This window comes from Coregonus lavaretus (assembly GCF_964263955.1).
Source record: "Coregonus lavaretus genome assembly, contig: HAP1_SCAFFOLD_7352, whole genome shotgun sequence".
Lineage (NCBI taxonomy): Eukaryota > Metazoa > Chordata > Actinopteri > Salmoniformes > Salmonidae > Coregonus > Coregonus lavaretus.
In genome coordinates, this window is record NW_028161781.1 from 11,752 (window position 1) to 27,200 (window position 15,449).

The 15,449-nt window shown below is 45.5% G+C and overlaps 1 protein-coding gene across 1 annotated transcript; it reads left to right on the forward strand.

Moving 5' to 3' along the window:
* The first annotated feature begins 253 nt into the window (after positions 1-253).
* Positions 254-9,141, forward strand: LOC311120080 (uncharacterized protein). The gene is made up of 3 exons (XM_084194697.1): positions 254-928; positions 5,443-5,542; positions 7,984-9,141. Exons 1-3 carry the CDS (start codon positions 566-568, stop codon positions 8,802-8,804), a joined length of 1,284 nt encoding a protein of 427 aa, XP_084050823.1. The 5' UTR covers positions 254-565; the 3' UTR covers positions 8,805-9,141.
* The last annotated feature ends 6,308 nt before the right edge of the window (positions 9,142-15,449 follow it).

Here is a 15,449-nt window from a genome sequence, read left to right on the forward strand (position 1 = left end):
TGGGCCGAAAATTTACTCATAATGAGTCACAGAATTGTTCAGAAATTAACAACTCATTAGGGAAATAAACTACCTAAATGTACTGATATGAGTGACAAGTTACTGACAAGTGCGCGCGCTGTGGTAACGTTCCAAATGTGAACAGGAGGGGTTAACCTGCATTACATTTCAAACTGATGACGTTGAAGATGTCTAGAGATTCGCACAGTTGGGACGTCCAATAAAAATGTGGTGTGGTGTGGTGTCTGAAGGTGTGTAAGGCAGGTAGGCAGGCTACAGGCTGTGCTGTGAGCGAACATATCCTACCTACCACACTGTGTCTCATCTCACCAGCCAGGAGCGTAACAGTGTGTGCCTCGCCTCCGTTCTCGGAAAAAAACTCTGTCGAATGTCAGAGAACAGCTGGGAGCTTAACATTTCAAGTCTGGTGGTTTCAAAAGTCTCGTCTCCCTGCTCACAGAGTTACTGTTCTGTTCAGCCAAACGGAACGGTGCGCTTCAACAACTTAACAACTTTTAAAGTGGGGAATAAAGCACTGCAACAGCGTGGAAGGAATTTCTCATAGATGTCCACTCAATTGGAAAGAGGCCTACAGCTAGAGACGACCAAGCTTAATGCGCTGAAACTCGAATTCGATGAGGAGATTGATGTGGAAAGTCTCGACGGATGCCTGCCCGAGGGGCGGCACGGCGGAGCAGAGAAAGGAGCGAAGGTGGCCACGGAGCAGCCTCCGCCACAGCCTCCGCGCAAGATGCTCCGCAGCCCCAAATGCGCCCGCTGTCGGAACCACGGCGTTGTGTCTTGTCTCAAAGGCCACAAGCGATTCTGTCGCTGGCGTGACTGCCAGTGCGCGAACTGTGTGCTCGTAGTGGAGCGGCAGCGGGTGATGGCTGCGCAAGTCGCCCTGCGGAGACAACAGGCGACAGAGGTGAGCGTCAGGGCCATCCGACTTTTAATGGCAGGATAGAATTTAAGAAAGATAATTATCATATCATGTAGGCCTAAATGCTGTATTCAAATGTTTTGTAATTTGTGTAGGTCCATGATGATGTAATTACAGATTAATACAGGTCAGAAATGATGACTAACCCCTGTACATCATGCACTTGTTCCTTTTTGTCTACATTAGCTTTGGTAGATAATTGTGAAAAATTAAACAGGAGAACAATTAATTGTCCTATTCTATGTAAAAAAAAAAAAAAAAGCCTATGATTGATATATTCTCTTAGATAGTGTGTGACTAAGCAGATTCATATGCATTGCTCTTTAACTTTTGTGATAATGAAAACAAAAACATAGGCTGTTTTTGCTTTACATTTCTGGATAGCATAGGTTACGTTTTCCTGTTCTATTTGTTTTATTTATACTGAACAAAAATATAAATGCAACATGTCTGGGTGGCTGGTCTCAGACGATACTGTCTGGGTGGCTGGTCTCAGACGATACTGTCTGGGTGGCTGGTCTCAGACGATACTGTCTGGGTGGCTGGTCTCAGACGATACTGTCTGGGTGGCTGGTCTCAGACGATACTGTCTGGGTGGCTGGTCTCAGACGATACTGTCTGGGTGGCTGGTCTCAGACGATACTGTCTGGGTGGCTGGTCTCAGACGATACTGTCTGGGTGGCTGGTCTCAGACGATACTGTCTGGGTGGCTGGTCTCAGACGATACTGTCTGGGTGGCTGGTCTCAGACGATACTGTCTGGGTGGCTGGTCTCAGACGATACTGTCTGGGTGGCTGGTCTCAGACGATACTGTCTGGGTGGCTGGTCTCAGACGATACTGTCTGGGTGGCTGGTCTCAGACGATACTGTCTGGGTGGCTGGTCTCAGACGATACTGTCTGGGTGGCTGGTCTCAGACGATACTGTCTGGGTGGCTGGTCTCAGACGATACTGTCTGGGTGGCTGGTCTCAGACGATACTGTCTGGGTGGCTGGTCTCAGACGATACTGTCTGGGTGGCTGGTCTCAGACGATACTGTCTGGGTGGCTGGTCTCAGACGATACTGTCTGGGTGGCTGGTCTCAGACGATACTGTCTGGGTGGCTGGTCTCAGACGATACTGTCTGGGTGGCTGGTCTCAGACGATACTGTCTGGGTGGCTGGTCTCAGACGATACTGTCTGGGTGGCTGGTCTCAGACGATACTGTCTGGGTGGCTGGTCTCAGACGATACTGTCTGGGTGGCTGGTCTCAGACGATACTGTCTGGGTGGCTGGTCTCAGACGATACTGTCTGGGTGGCTGGTCTCAGACGATACTGTCTGGGTGGCTGGTCTCAGACGATACTGTCTGGGTGGCTGGTCTCAGACGATACTGTCTGGGTGGCTGGTCTCAGTACTGCCAAATTCTCTAAAATGACGTTGGAGGCGGCTTATGGTAGAGAAATGAATATTCAATTCTCTGGCAACAGCTCTGGTGGACATTCCTGCAGTCAGCATGCCAATTGCACGCTCCCTCAAATCTTGAGACATCTGTGGCATTGTGTTGTGTGACAAAACTGCACATTTTAGAGTGGCCTTTTATTGTCCCTAGCACAAGGTGCACCTGTGTAATGATCATGCTGTTTAATCAGCTTCTTGATATGCCACACCTGTCAGGTGGATGGATTATACTGGCAAAGAAGAAATGCTCACTAACAGGGATGTAAACAAATTTGTGCACACAATTTGAGAGAAACAAGCTTTTTGTGTGTATGGAAAATTTCTGGGATCTTACATTTCAGCTCAAGAAACATGGGACCAACACTTTACATGTTGCGTTTACATTTTTGTTCAGTATAGATTCAGTTATTCCACTCATAAAACTAATTCGTTTACACTCACAAGTGTCTTATCATAGGAATTATAGGCCTTACACCAAGGAAACTAACATGTAATTATTCTGTAACAAACTAGCAACTCCATGCAGTAGCCTACAATACATTACAGAATCTATGACTATACTTACGTACCTGGTTTAATGTAATAACTTATTCCTTTATAATTTCCCCATGCACTTTTTTGTTGTTTCAACTAATTATTATTAAGTAACATACTTTTTTAGTTTACTCAACTTTTTGGTCAAAGTGTTACCCAAACGTACAATTTTTAGTGGCCCAAACTTAGCTCCAATATTGAGAAAAATGGGGCAAAAATTCAGTAAACTTAAAATGATCTGTTTGTTCAACTTGTCTCATACAGTGGGGAGAACAAGTATCTGATACACTGCCGATTTTGCAGGTTTTCCTACTTACAAAGCCTGTAGAGGTCTGTAATTTTTATCATAGGTACACTTCAACTGTGAGAGACGGAATCTAAAACAAAAATCCAGAAAATCACATTGTATGATTTTTAAGTAATTAATTTGCATTTTATTGCATGACATAAGTATTTTATCACCTACCAACCAGTAAGAATTCCGGCTCTCACAGACCTGTTAGTTTTTCTTTAAGAAGCCCTCCTGTTCTCCACTCATTACCTGTATTAACTGCACCTGTTTGAACTCGTTACCTGTATAAAAGACACCTGTCCACACACTCAATCAAACAGACTCCAACCTCTCCACAATGGCCAATACCAGAGAGCTGTGTAAGGACATCAGGGATAAAATTGTAGACCTGCACAAAGCTGGGATGGGCTACAGGACAATAGGCAAGCAGCTTGGTGAGAAGGCAACAACTGTTGGCGCAATTATTAGAAAATGGAAGAAGTTCAAGATGACGGTCAATCACCCTCGGTCTGGGCCTCCATGCAAGATCTCACCTCGTGGGGCATCAATGATCATGAGGAAGGTGAGGGATCAGCCTAGAACTACACGGCAGGACCTGGTCAATGACCTGAAGAGAGCTGGGACCACAGTCTCAAAGAAAACCATTAGTAACACACTACGCCGTCATGGATTAAAATCCTGCAGCGCACGCAAGGTCCCCCTGCTCAAGCCAGCGCATGTCCAGGCCCGTCTGAAGTTTGCCAATGACCATCTGGATGATCCAGAGGAGGAATGGGAGAAGGTCATGTGGTCTGATGAGACAGAAATAGAGCTTTTTGGTCTAAACTCCACTCGCTGTGTTTGGAGGAAGAAGAAGGATGAGTACAACCCCAAGAACACCATCCCAACCGTGAAGCATGGAGGTGGAAACATAATTCTTTGGGGATGCTTTTCTGCAAAGGGGACAGGACGACTGCACCGTATTGAGGGGAGGATGGATGGGGCCATGTATCGCGAGATCTTGGCCAACAACCTCCTTCCCTCAGTAAGAGCATTGAAGATGGGTCGTGGCTGGGTCTTCCAGCATGACAACGACCCGAAACACACAGCCAGGGCAACTAAGGAGTGGCTCCGTAAGAAGCATCTCAAGGTCCTGGAGTGGCCTAGCCAGTCTCCAGACCTGAACCCAATAGAAAATCTTTGGAGGGAGCTGAAAGTCCATATTGCCCAGCGACAGCCCCAAAACCTGAAGGATATGGAGAAGGTCTGTATGGAGGAGTGGGCCAAAATCCCTGCTGCAGTGTGTGCAAACCTGGTCAAGACCTACAGGAAACGTATGATCTCTGTAATTGCAAACAATGGTTTCTGTACCAAATATTAAGTTCTGCTTTTCTGATGTATCAAATACTTATGTCATGCAATAAAATGCAAATGAATTACTTAAAAATCATACAATGTGATTTTCTGGATTTTTGTTTTAGATTCCGTCTCTCACAGTTGAAGTGTACCTATGATAAAAATTACAGACCTCTACATGCTTTGTAAGTAGGAAAACCTGCAAAATCGGCAGTGTATCAAATACTTGTTCTCCCCACTGTATGTTCTTTCAACTAGAAATAATGATGTGGGCATCTTAACTAAAAAGGCTAAGTTTATAGAGACATACCCCAAGAGACATACAGCTGTAATTGCTGCAAAAGGTGGCTCTACAAAGTATTGACTTTGGGGGGGTGAATAGTTCTGCACGCTCAAGTTTTCTGTTTTTTTGTCTTATTTCTTGTTTGTTTCACAAGAAAAAATATTTTGCATCTTCAAAGTGGTAGGCATGTTGTGTAAATCAAATGATACAACCCCCCCAAAAAATCCATCTTAATTCCAGGTTGTAAGGCAACAAAAAAGGAAAAATGCCAAGGGGGGTGAATACTTTCGCAAGCCACTTTATGTCAACGTGTGTCAGATATGTCAGTTGAAAACATTGTATGTCAAAAGCACCATGTGTGTAACTTGTTCCACAGCCTTTTTTAGTGAAGATGCACAAATAAGAATTTTAAGAGACAAGTTGGTGATAAGTTTGGGCCAACTAATAAAATTGTAGGTAACACTTTGATCGACAAGTTGAGTAAACGAAAAAACGCTGTGGAACCAGTTAATTCATAATAATTAGTTGAAATAACTAGACATTATTTTACAGCGTGGGGTTAATGCATATGTAAATATATTTAAATGTATGTTATCTCTCCCCCCGTTCCTCTGCAGGGGAAAAAAGGGGTCAGAGGAGCAGCCGCACCATTACATCGCACAGTGTATCAACGCTACACCAGAGCACCTAGCATCTTAGCCAAGAGTATCTTAGAGGGTATGTATCACCTAGAATTCTAGCTAAGAATATCTTAGCGGGTATGTATCACCTAGAATTCTAGCTAAGAGCATCTTAGAGGGTATGAGTGATACACCAGAGCACCTACAGTGGGGAAAAAAAGTATTTAGTCAGCCACCAATTGTGCAAGTTCTCCCACTTAAAAAGATGAGAGAGGCCTGTAATTTTCATCATAGGCACACGTCAACTATGACAGACAAATTGAGAATTTTTCTTCCAGAAAATCACATTGTAGGATTTTTAATGAATTTATTTGCAAATTATGGTGGGAAATAAGTATTTGGTCACCTACAAACAAGAAAGATTTCTGGCTCTCACAGACCTGTAACTTCTTCTTTAAGAGGCTCCTCTGTCCTACACTCGTTACCTGTATTAATGGCACCTGTTTGAACTTGTTATCAGTATAAAAGACACCTGTCCACAACCTCAAACAGTCACACTCCAAACTCCACTATGGCCAAGACCAAAGAGCTGTCAAAGGACACCAGAAACAAAATTGTAGACCTGCACCAGGCTGGGAAGACTGAATCTGCAATAGGTAAGCAGCTTGGTTTGAAGAAATCATCTGTGGGAGCAATTATTAGGAAATGGAAGACATACAAGACCACTGATAATCTCCCTCGATCTGGGGCTCCACGCAAGATCTCACCCCGTGGGGTCAAAATGATCACAAGAACAGTGAGCAAAAATCCCAGAACCACACAGGGGGACCTAGTAAATGACCTGCAGAGAGCTGGGACCAAAGTAACAAAGCCTACCATCAGTAACACACTACGCCGCCCGGGACTCAAATCCTGCAGTGCAAGACGTGTCCCCCTGCTTAAGCTAGTACATGTCCAGGCCCGTCTGAAGTTTGCTAGAGTGCATTTGGATGATCCAGAAGAGGATTGGGAGAATGTCATATGGTCAGATGAAACCAAAATATAACTTTTTGGTAAAAACTCAACTCGTCGTGTTTGGAGGACAAAGAATGATGAGTTGCATCCAAAGAACACCATACCTACTGTGAAGCGAAGCATGGGGGTGGAAACATCATGCTTTGGGGCTGTTTTTCTGCAAAGGGACCAGGACGACTGATCCGTGTAAAGGAAAGAATGAATGGGGCCATGTATCGTGAGATTTTGAGTGAAAACCTCCTTCCATCAGCAAGGGCATTGAAGATGAAACGTGGCTGGGTCTTTCAGCATGACAATGATCCCAAACACACCGCCCGGGCAACGAAGGAGTGGCTTCGTAAGAAGCATTTCAAGGTCCTGGAGTGGCCTAGCCAGTCTCCAGATCTCAACCCCATAGAAAATCTTTGGAGGGAGTTGAAAGTCCGTGTTGCCCAGCGACAGCCCCAAAACATCACTGCTCTAGAGGAGATCTGCATGGAGGAATGGGCCAAAATACCAGCAACAGTGTGTGAAAACCTTGTGAAGACTTACAGAAAACGTTTGACCTGTGTCATTGCCAACAAAGGGTATATAACAACGTATTGAGAAACTTTTGTTATTGACCAAATACTTATTTTCCACCATAATTTGCGAATAAATTCATAAAAAATCCTACAATGTGATTTTCTGGATTTTTTTCCCTCATTTTGTCTGTTATAGTTGACGTGTACCTATGATGAAAATTACAGGCCTCTCTCATCTTTTTAAGTGGGAGAACTTGCACAATTGGTGGCTGACTAAATACTTTTTTCCCCCACTGTATATACTTTAAGAGTATCTCAGAGAGTATGTATCAGTGACACACCTGGGGTAATACAAATTATGAAAATGAGAGGGTAAGGAATTACACATTGTGTTTACCAGCGAGCGGTTGGGAGGGACAACATTGTTTTGAGGTCATGTTTCTTCTACTTTCCCCTGAGTATGCACATGAACGTGTACACACACTAGGCCATGTAATCACAGCAGTGTTTAGAGCACCTACTTTGCCTTTATGAATTTAGACTTCATTTACCTAAATAAACTTAGTAAATTATATTATATTAAAACAGAATGTGTTCTGAGGTACACTCTGAGAAAAAAAGGTGCTATCTAGAACCAAAAAGGGTTCTTCGGCTGTCCCCATAGGATAACCCTTTGAAGAACCCCTTTTGGTTCCAAGTAGAACCCTTTTGGTTCTAGGTTGGGTTTCTGTATAACACTTTGTGACATCTGCTTATGTAAAAGGGGCTTTATAAATACATTTGATTGATTGATTGATTGAGGTAGAACCCTTTTGGGTTCCATGTAGAACCCTTTCCACAGAGGGTTCTACATGGAACCCAAAAGAGTTCTACCTGGAACCAAAAAGGGTTCTACATTAACCAAAACAGGTTATCCTATGCTATGGGGACAGCCACATAACCTTTTTGGAACCTTTTTCTAAGAGTGTTTAATTAATCATTAGACAGGTAAATGACATCAGTCTTGTTTATTTCCCTATAGGCTACAAACCCCCAGTGAATGAGGACGGACCCTGGTCCAATCGAGGTCACTTCTCCTCGGTCAGTGCCCGGATGAGGAAGAGGAGGGCATTTGCTGATAAGGAGCTGGAGAGTGTAATGCTGGAGAGGGAGCTGAGACAGAGAGAGCTGGAGGACCTATCAGGTCTCACCCTGCTTCACCACCCTGCCCTGGCAGGGCTGCCCTCCTCCTCCCACCACTGCTGCCCACTGAAGGACCCCGGGGCGGCCACCTACATGCCTGTGTACAAATACAAACCGGGCCCTGTGTTGTATGAGTGTGACTTCCACTGCTACCACGAAGAGCTCAAGGTCCGATCTACAGCAGAGAGCGGTTATGGTTACGGTCAGTTCATGTCACAGTGTAACTCTAACTCCGTAATTCTGGAACACATGGAGCGAGCCAGGGAGAGAGCACTGGAGAGCTGGGAGTGTTCTGGGAAGAAGGAGAGCTGTCAAGAGCCGTTACTCCAGCCCTCACTACAACTCCAACAGAGCGGGAGTAGTTATTCTGAAGGCTCAGCTGATCCGGACAGGGATAAGGCCACGCCAAAAAGGCTAAAAGACGATCCAACGGCTCCAACAGCTCCAAAGTTTGGCATGCCAAAAACAGCCCTCACACACTCTGACTCTCCCTCTGAGCCTAAGCATGTGTTTCAGAGAGAGGAACAACCAGCCAGGGGGACTAGGCATCATGACAGACCTCAGATCAACTTAGTGAAACCCACATTGGTGAGGTTCTGGGAACCTGCTGTGCCTGTAGGGTTGTCCTCTCTTACCTCCTCTAGTGAGAGTCATTGCTGAGGGCTTGAGAAACTTTGGAGTTGAGCGTTAGCTAGTAAGAAATAGAGGTGTCTATGCTATATCTAAAACAGTGGAATGTAAGTGTTAAAAATATTTTGGTAGCACTTTACTGTAGGTGTCCCAATATATTTATTTTGCTTATCATGTCCAGAAGTGCATTTTCTATAACAACACTGGTTAGTGTAAAATGTGTAACTAGTGGAATATTTATACCCAAATCTATTTTGAAATGTTATATATTTGTTAGTTAGTTTTATACATTTGCTCAGCATTTTTCAAAGGATTGCAAAATATTGTGTTTTGAAAGCAATAAACGAGATATGTCTATACAATGTAACATGTTGTATAATCTCCAGTTTGTATTCCCATATTATTGTCTGCACAATTGTTGTAAATATTTTATTTTTATTTTGCTAACCGCAAATTTCCTTTAACTTAAAAAAACACTTTCATGTGTCATATTAATTCATTGGTATACTGATTAATGTGCTATACTCCCTTGGCTAAAGCAACTGTAAAACAAGACCAACACTCTCACATTTAAATAATTCAGAAGATACTTTTAGAATGTTTTCACACATTAAAGTTCTTTGAAAAGGGGAAAGTAGAGAGGTCAGTGACTGAACTGCTGCACGGTGCTTTTGGTATATCCCCGATCACAGTATCCACACTGCCGGCTCCTGTCCTCCCTTGCTGTCAAAATAAACTCTGTGGTGTTCAAAAATCCCTTTAATTCTAAAGAAAATTAACAAAGAAAATAGTACACGGGTAGGCTGGTGGCCGGCAGCTCTCAGAGAGAGAGAGAGAGAGAGAGAGGGAGAGAGAGAGAGAGAAGAGAGAGAGAGAGAGAGAGAGAGAGAGAGAGAGAGAGAGAGAGAGAGAGAGAGAGAGAGAGAGAGAGAGAGAGAGAGAACATTAGAGTACATAGGATTACACGGGTAGGCTGGTGGCCGGCAGCTCTCAGAGAGAGAGAGAGAGAGCGAGAGAACATTAGAGTACATAGGAGTACACAGGTAGGCTGGTGGCCTGCAGCTCTCTGTGAGAGAGAGAACATTAGAGACCAAAGAGAAACACCTCCAAGCCTGTTGAACACTTTCATAGTGCTCTCTAATACATGCCATCAAATATATAAATACCAAAGAATGGCATCACACACACAAATGCACAAGAATGGCATCACAAACCGACACGCACACACACGCACGCACACACACACACACACAGTCTTGTACAATTAACCTTGTGGGGACACACAATTCAGTCCCATTCAAAATCCTATTCTAAACCCCCTAGAAATAGCATTTGACCTTGTGGGGACTAACAAAATGTCCCCAGTTGGTCAAATTTTTGTTCATTTACACGTCCACTCACACACACACACGTTCCCTTTCTTTAGTCAGACAGAACCAGGATGGGTAATATGCTAGCCTCTACAGGGGAGGGGCTGGTGCCAGGCCAGCGTTACCTAGGCAACATTGTTCTTTATTGTAGGCCAAGCTTGACTCTACTGGAGTTTGTTTGAACCCGCAGTTGATCTGTATCCTCCACTGGCTTTTCTTCTTTCTCTCTCTCTCTTATCCTCTGTTGTAATCTGGGCGAGAAGAAAGACAGATCGTTTTGACAACTGTGGACTGTGTGGCGTCAACACGGATGATAGCACACTGCTCCTGTCTTTGTCCGGAATGCAGAAAGATAGGCCTTTCTCTCTCTTTTCACTCTCAGGTCTTTCATAGATAGTAGACTGAAAAGAAGAGAGGAGGTGGGCCTGCCAGTACCAACAACAAACAGAACAGAAGAACATGTGTCTGTGTCTTTATTGAAGTCTATCAACGTGGATTTTTGTCATATTAAGATGTGAAGGGAAGAAATGACCATTCTCACTGGGGTAGACAAGCACCCCTCACTGAGATAATGACTCTTGTGAAGAATAATACATATAAATAATTTTTTCCTCTCACAAAGCGGAGGGAAAGACCCATTCATCCATTGGCACATTCCATTTTGGGGCTTCTTTAGAACACTTCTGTGGGCTTAATAGATTGTGACATCACTCAGAATGCTAGTCGTGTCCCATTTGTCATTAGGATTGTGTGGGACAGAAAGATTAGCTGTTTTGTTCCCTAGCTGTCTGTCTGCTCTTTGGAAAGGTCTGAATCGGCTTCCTATCACCAGTTTATTAAAATGTTTCTTTGTTGGGAAAACCCCAAGGGGGATGGGGGAGTGTGTCTGTCTGTGTGTGAGTGTGTATGTGTGCGTGTGCGTGTGCGTCTGTGTGTGTGCCCAATGCGGACAGTATTGGACGTGCGAGTAACTGACATAGCAGTTAGCTGCTGGTTTTAACACGTTGTGAGATTTATATCAGCTCTACAAAACAGCTTTAACCCCCAGCCTCTTGTCACACAGCTTTTGGCTGCTTTGCCATTCTCTCTGCCCGCTTATACCTCATTTCCATTTCAGCCATATTCATTTCACAGGTGGTTTTAAAAAGCTTGCTTTGGCCCTTAAACTCTGCTTCCTTTAGTAAACACACCGCTGCTTGGCTTATTGCAGAACTTGACCGACCTGTTATTTCAAATACAGACCAAGCCTCTCTCCAACCCCAACCTCGACAGGTTTATTTACCCTGCTGGCCTAGCGCTGTGCCTAGTGTGAACACCATGTTAGTGTAGCCTAATGTAGATATCAGCGTCTGAGCGCCCCACACAGGGCATCAGCACCTTTAGTATAAGGGCCCACAGGGAGGCTCTTTGATCTGGCTGCCAGGATACAGCTCCTCAGGATACAGCTCCAGCCCTCACCCTGCACTGTTCCCCAACCCTCGCCCTGTTCCCCGGCCCTCGCCCTGCCCTGTTCCCCGGCCCTCGCCCTGCCCTGTTCCCCGGCCCTCGCCCTGCCCTGTTTCCCGGCCCTCACCCTGCCCTGTTCCCCGGCCCTCGCCCTGCCCTGTTCCCCGGCCCTCGCCCTGCCCTGTTTCCCGGCCCTCACCCTGCCCTGTTCCCCAGCCCTCGCCCTGCCCTGTTCCTCGGCCCTCGCCCTGCCCTGTTCCCCAGCCCTCACCCTGCCCTGTTCCCCGGCCCTCACCCTACCCTGCTCCCCGGCCCTCACCCTGCCCTGCTCCCCGGCCCTCGCCCTGCCCTGTTCCTCCGGCCTTCGCCATGCCCTGTTCCCTGGCCCTCACCCTGCCCTGTTCCCCGGCCCTCACCCTGCCCTGTTCCCCGGCTCTCACCCTGCCCTGTTCCCCAGCCCTCGACCTGCCCTGTTCCCCAGCCCTCACTCTGCCCTGTTCCCCGGCCCTCACCCTGCCCTGTTCCCCAACCATCACCCTGCCCTGTTCCCGGCCCTCACCCTGCCCTGTTCTCCAGCCCTAGCCCTGCCCTGTTCCCCAGCCCTCGCCCTGCCCTGTTCTGCACCCTGCCCTGTTCTGGAGAGTTATGCAGGCTCACACCCCAGAAGGTGAAAGGGCATCAGAAACGTTTAGTTGTATGGTGTCACCTGCCTCAGACTACAGCACAGCCAGCAAAACAGATGGTACTTCAATAGAATAGAATACAATACACACAGAACTTCTTGTCAACATTGTCACATACGACACAGTATAGTATTTCCAATCTGGAATAACACAGCAACAGAAACGAAGTCGGTCAGTAACCAAACAGTGTAACAGATACTGAAACTACAGCAAAATAGTCACTCTATTTCTCAGGAATATTATTTGTTCCTCCAAACTTTGCAGGAGCAGGACCTTCACAAAGAACAAGCCTGTGGTCTCGACTTTGAGCCTCTCCTAATATACAACATTTGGGTTTGGGCTAACCACCCCACATAACACTTACAGAAGCTCAAACACGAGACTTAGTAATAGACAGGCTGTGTAACTGAGACAGCCACTGTGGAATAGACATTTTACAGCTTTAGAAACATCTTTGAAACAGGCCGTATAGAGTTCTCTCCCTCTCTCTCCCCACATCCATCTCCCTGGTCGGGGATTTTCTATCCACTTGGGTTGTGTGTGGAACTCCCCTTTCCTGCCACTGTCTTCTCAGGCCAAGTGAACAGCTAACAGCCTCTGGTGCCCACAGTTGCAGCTGTACAGCGATACTGTTACTGTCACATGGGCTGGCTTGGCCGCTGGAACCCTACCTCTAAAATATTAGAAACCAAACAACCACAACCTCTCCCCTGTCAGCCTGCCTCTCTCAGCCCCTCTCCGCCTCATAGGCCAATAGGGCCAAGGGCTGTGAGCTGCTGCTGGGGCATGAGCAGTAATGAAAATAAAAATGATGATTATGGTGATGATGATGATGATGATGATGCATTGTCAATTGGAGACAATGACCTTCACCTTCATCTCATGTCACAATAAGGTTAAAGCACCGCTACATCACCAGAGACAGTGACAGCCACTTGTGACTCAAGGGCGTTTCTTTTGCATTTAATTATAAATTGGTTACTGCAACGAATAGGTGAGAGGATATTCCTGCCTCATCCCCTCCATGCTGTGCTCTGGATCCAACTTTAACCTTCATAGCCCACCCCAGCCTCAACATTCACCCCTTCACCCTTCATATCATATCAGGGCCAAGGCATGCCAGCCAGGGTGGTTCAGGAACTTTATGGACCATGGGTGGCAGCAATAACAGCACTGAAAATAGCCCTGGTCCTCCACCCTGTGAACCATTAGCGCGATATTTACCCAGCCTAGTTCTTATTCTACCCCAGAGTAACCCACACCAACAACATGCCTTACGTAGTCCCAGTCCTGGTAAGGCGACCCACCACAATGTTATTTGTGTGTCCGTCTGTAAAGCCCCTATGCTAACTTATTGGCACCCTCTTAAAAATGATTGATTTCCGTGGGGGCAAAGCTCATAAAAGGGGAAAAGTGGGGGGTTATTGACATTTAAACTATGTTTTGATGTCGGGTTACGAGACCTCTGGGGAATAATAGCTGGCAGAGCCAGAGAGCTGGAGGGTGGGGTGCTGGGGAAGGCTGGCAGGGTGAAGCAAGGCAAGATGGCAAGATGTAATATTGTATGAGAAAATGTACTGTATGTGACTGACTGGAGTTTGATTCCAGGTCTCTTACACGCCACAAGACTGTGTTAGCCCGCTGAGCTAAACCCTAGGCTTTACTGTGGTCAATGCAGCTGCCCCTCACTTGCCAATAACCCGACATCAAAACATAGTTTAAATGTCAATAACCCCCCACTTTTCCCCTTTTATGAGCTTTGCCCCCACGGAAATCAATCATTTTTAAGAGGGTGCCAATAAGTTAGCATAGGGGCTTTACAGACGGACACACAAATAACATTGTGGTGGGTCGCCTTACCAGGACTGGGACTACGTAAGGCATGTTGTTGGTGTGGGTTACTCTGGGGTAGAATAAGAACTAGGCTGGGTAAATATCGCGCTAATGGTTCACAGGGTGGAGGACCAGGGCTATTTTCAGTGCTGTTATTGCTGCCACCCATGGTCCATAAAGTTCCTGAACCACCCTGGCTGGCATGCCTTGGCCCTGATATGATATGAAGGGTGAAGGGGTGAATGTTGAGGCTGGGGTGGGCTATGAAGGTTAAAGGGCGGCAGGTAGCTTAGTGGTTAAGAGCGTTGTGCCAGTAACCGAAAGGTCGCTGGTTCTAATCCCCGAGCCGACTAGGTGAAAAATCTGTCGATGTGCCCTTGAGCAAGGCACTTAACCCTAATTGCTCCTGTAAGTCGCTCTGGATAAGAGCGTCTGCTAAATGACTAATTATATTATATTATTATAGCAGGCTATTTAAAAGCTATTTACTGCATGGGATTAGCTTTACAGACATAGCTAGCCTAACCATAGCTAACATAGCTAACCATACACCTCCACTCACAGACATAGCTTTACAGACATAGCTAGCCTAACCATAGCTAACATAGCTAACCATACACCTCCACTCACAGAGAACACCAGCAGAGAGAGAGAGAGAGGAAAACTAGGGAGGGGTTACAGTCCAAAATATAACTTACTCTAATAGCTGTGACAATATAGTGCCAATAAAAGGCTGTTATTATGCGTCTCGGGTTTCTGTGCAGCATGTGTTAGAATCATTCACAGGGATCAAACAGGCCTCCCTCTTCCAGTCCTCTATTTTGACTGGCGTTAGATACACCGGATGATAAGGCGAATTAAGCTTTAACCTATGGTCACTGTGTGTCACACACGGCTAGACTGATTTCTCTGAAATGAAACACTTCCTCTAATTTGATCGTAAGTCTCTGTTTTGACAGATGACCTTGATGGGCATATGAGTAGCTAGATCCACATTGATTCAAGCCTATACACCTAGAGAAACCCACTCCTTCTCTATGCTCTGACTGACCACATTCAACATAAATTATTCTATATATTTTAAAGTTCCACGTTTTATTTGTCACATGCACACGAACAGTGAAATGCTTAACTTGCAAGCCCTACCTAACAGTGCAGTATTCAATATCAAAATAGTATAACCAATAAAATAACATGTATAAAAACAAGAAATAAGAGAGGACACTATATACAGGTCAGTGCCAGAACCACATTTACAATGTGCAGGGATACTGGAGTCTAACTGTAAGTCGCTCTGGATAAGAACGTCTGCTAAATGACTAAAATGTAAATGTAATGTAAAT

Coding starts and splice junctions, on each gene's coding strand:
- LOC311120080 (XM_084194697.1), top strand. CDS start 566: ATGTCCACTCAATTGGAAAGAGGCCTACAGCTAGAGACGACCAAGCTT. Junction 929..5,442: donor GGAGACAACAGGCGACAGAG/GTGAGCGTCAGG, acceptor GTTCCTCTGCAG/GGGAAAAAAGGGGTCAGAGG. Junction 5,543..7,983: donor AGCCAAGAGTATCTTAGAGG/GTATGTATCACC, acceptor ATTTCCCTATAG/GCTACAAACCCCCAGTGAAT.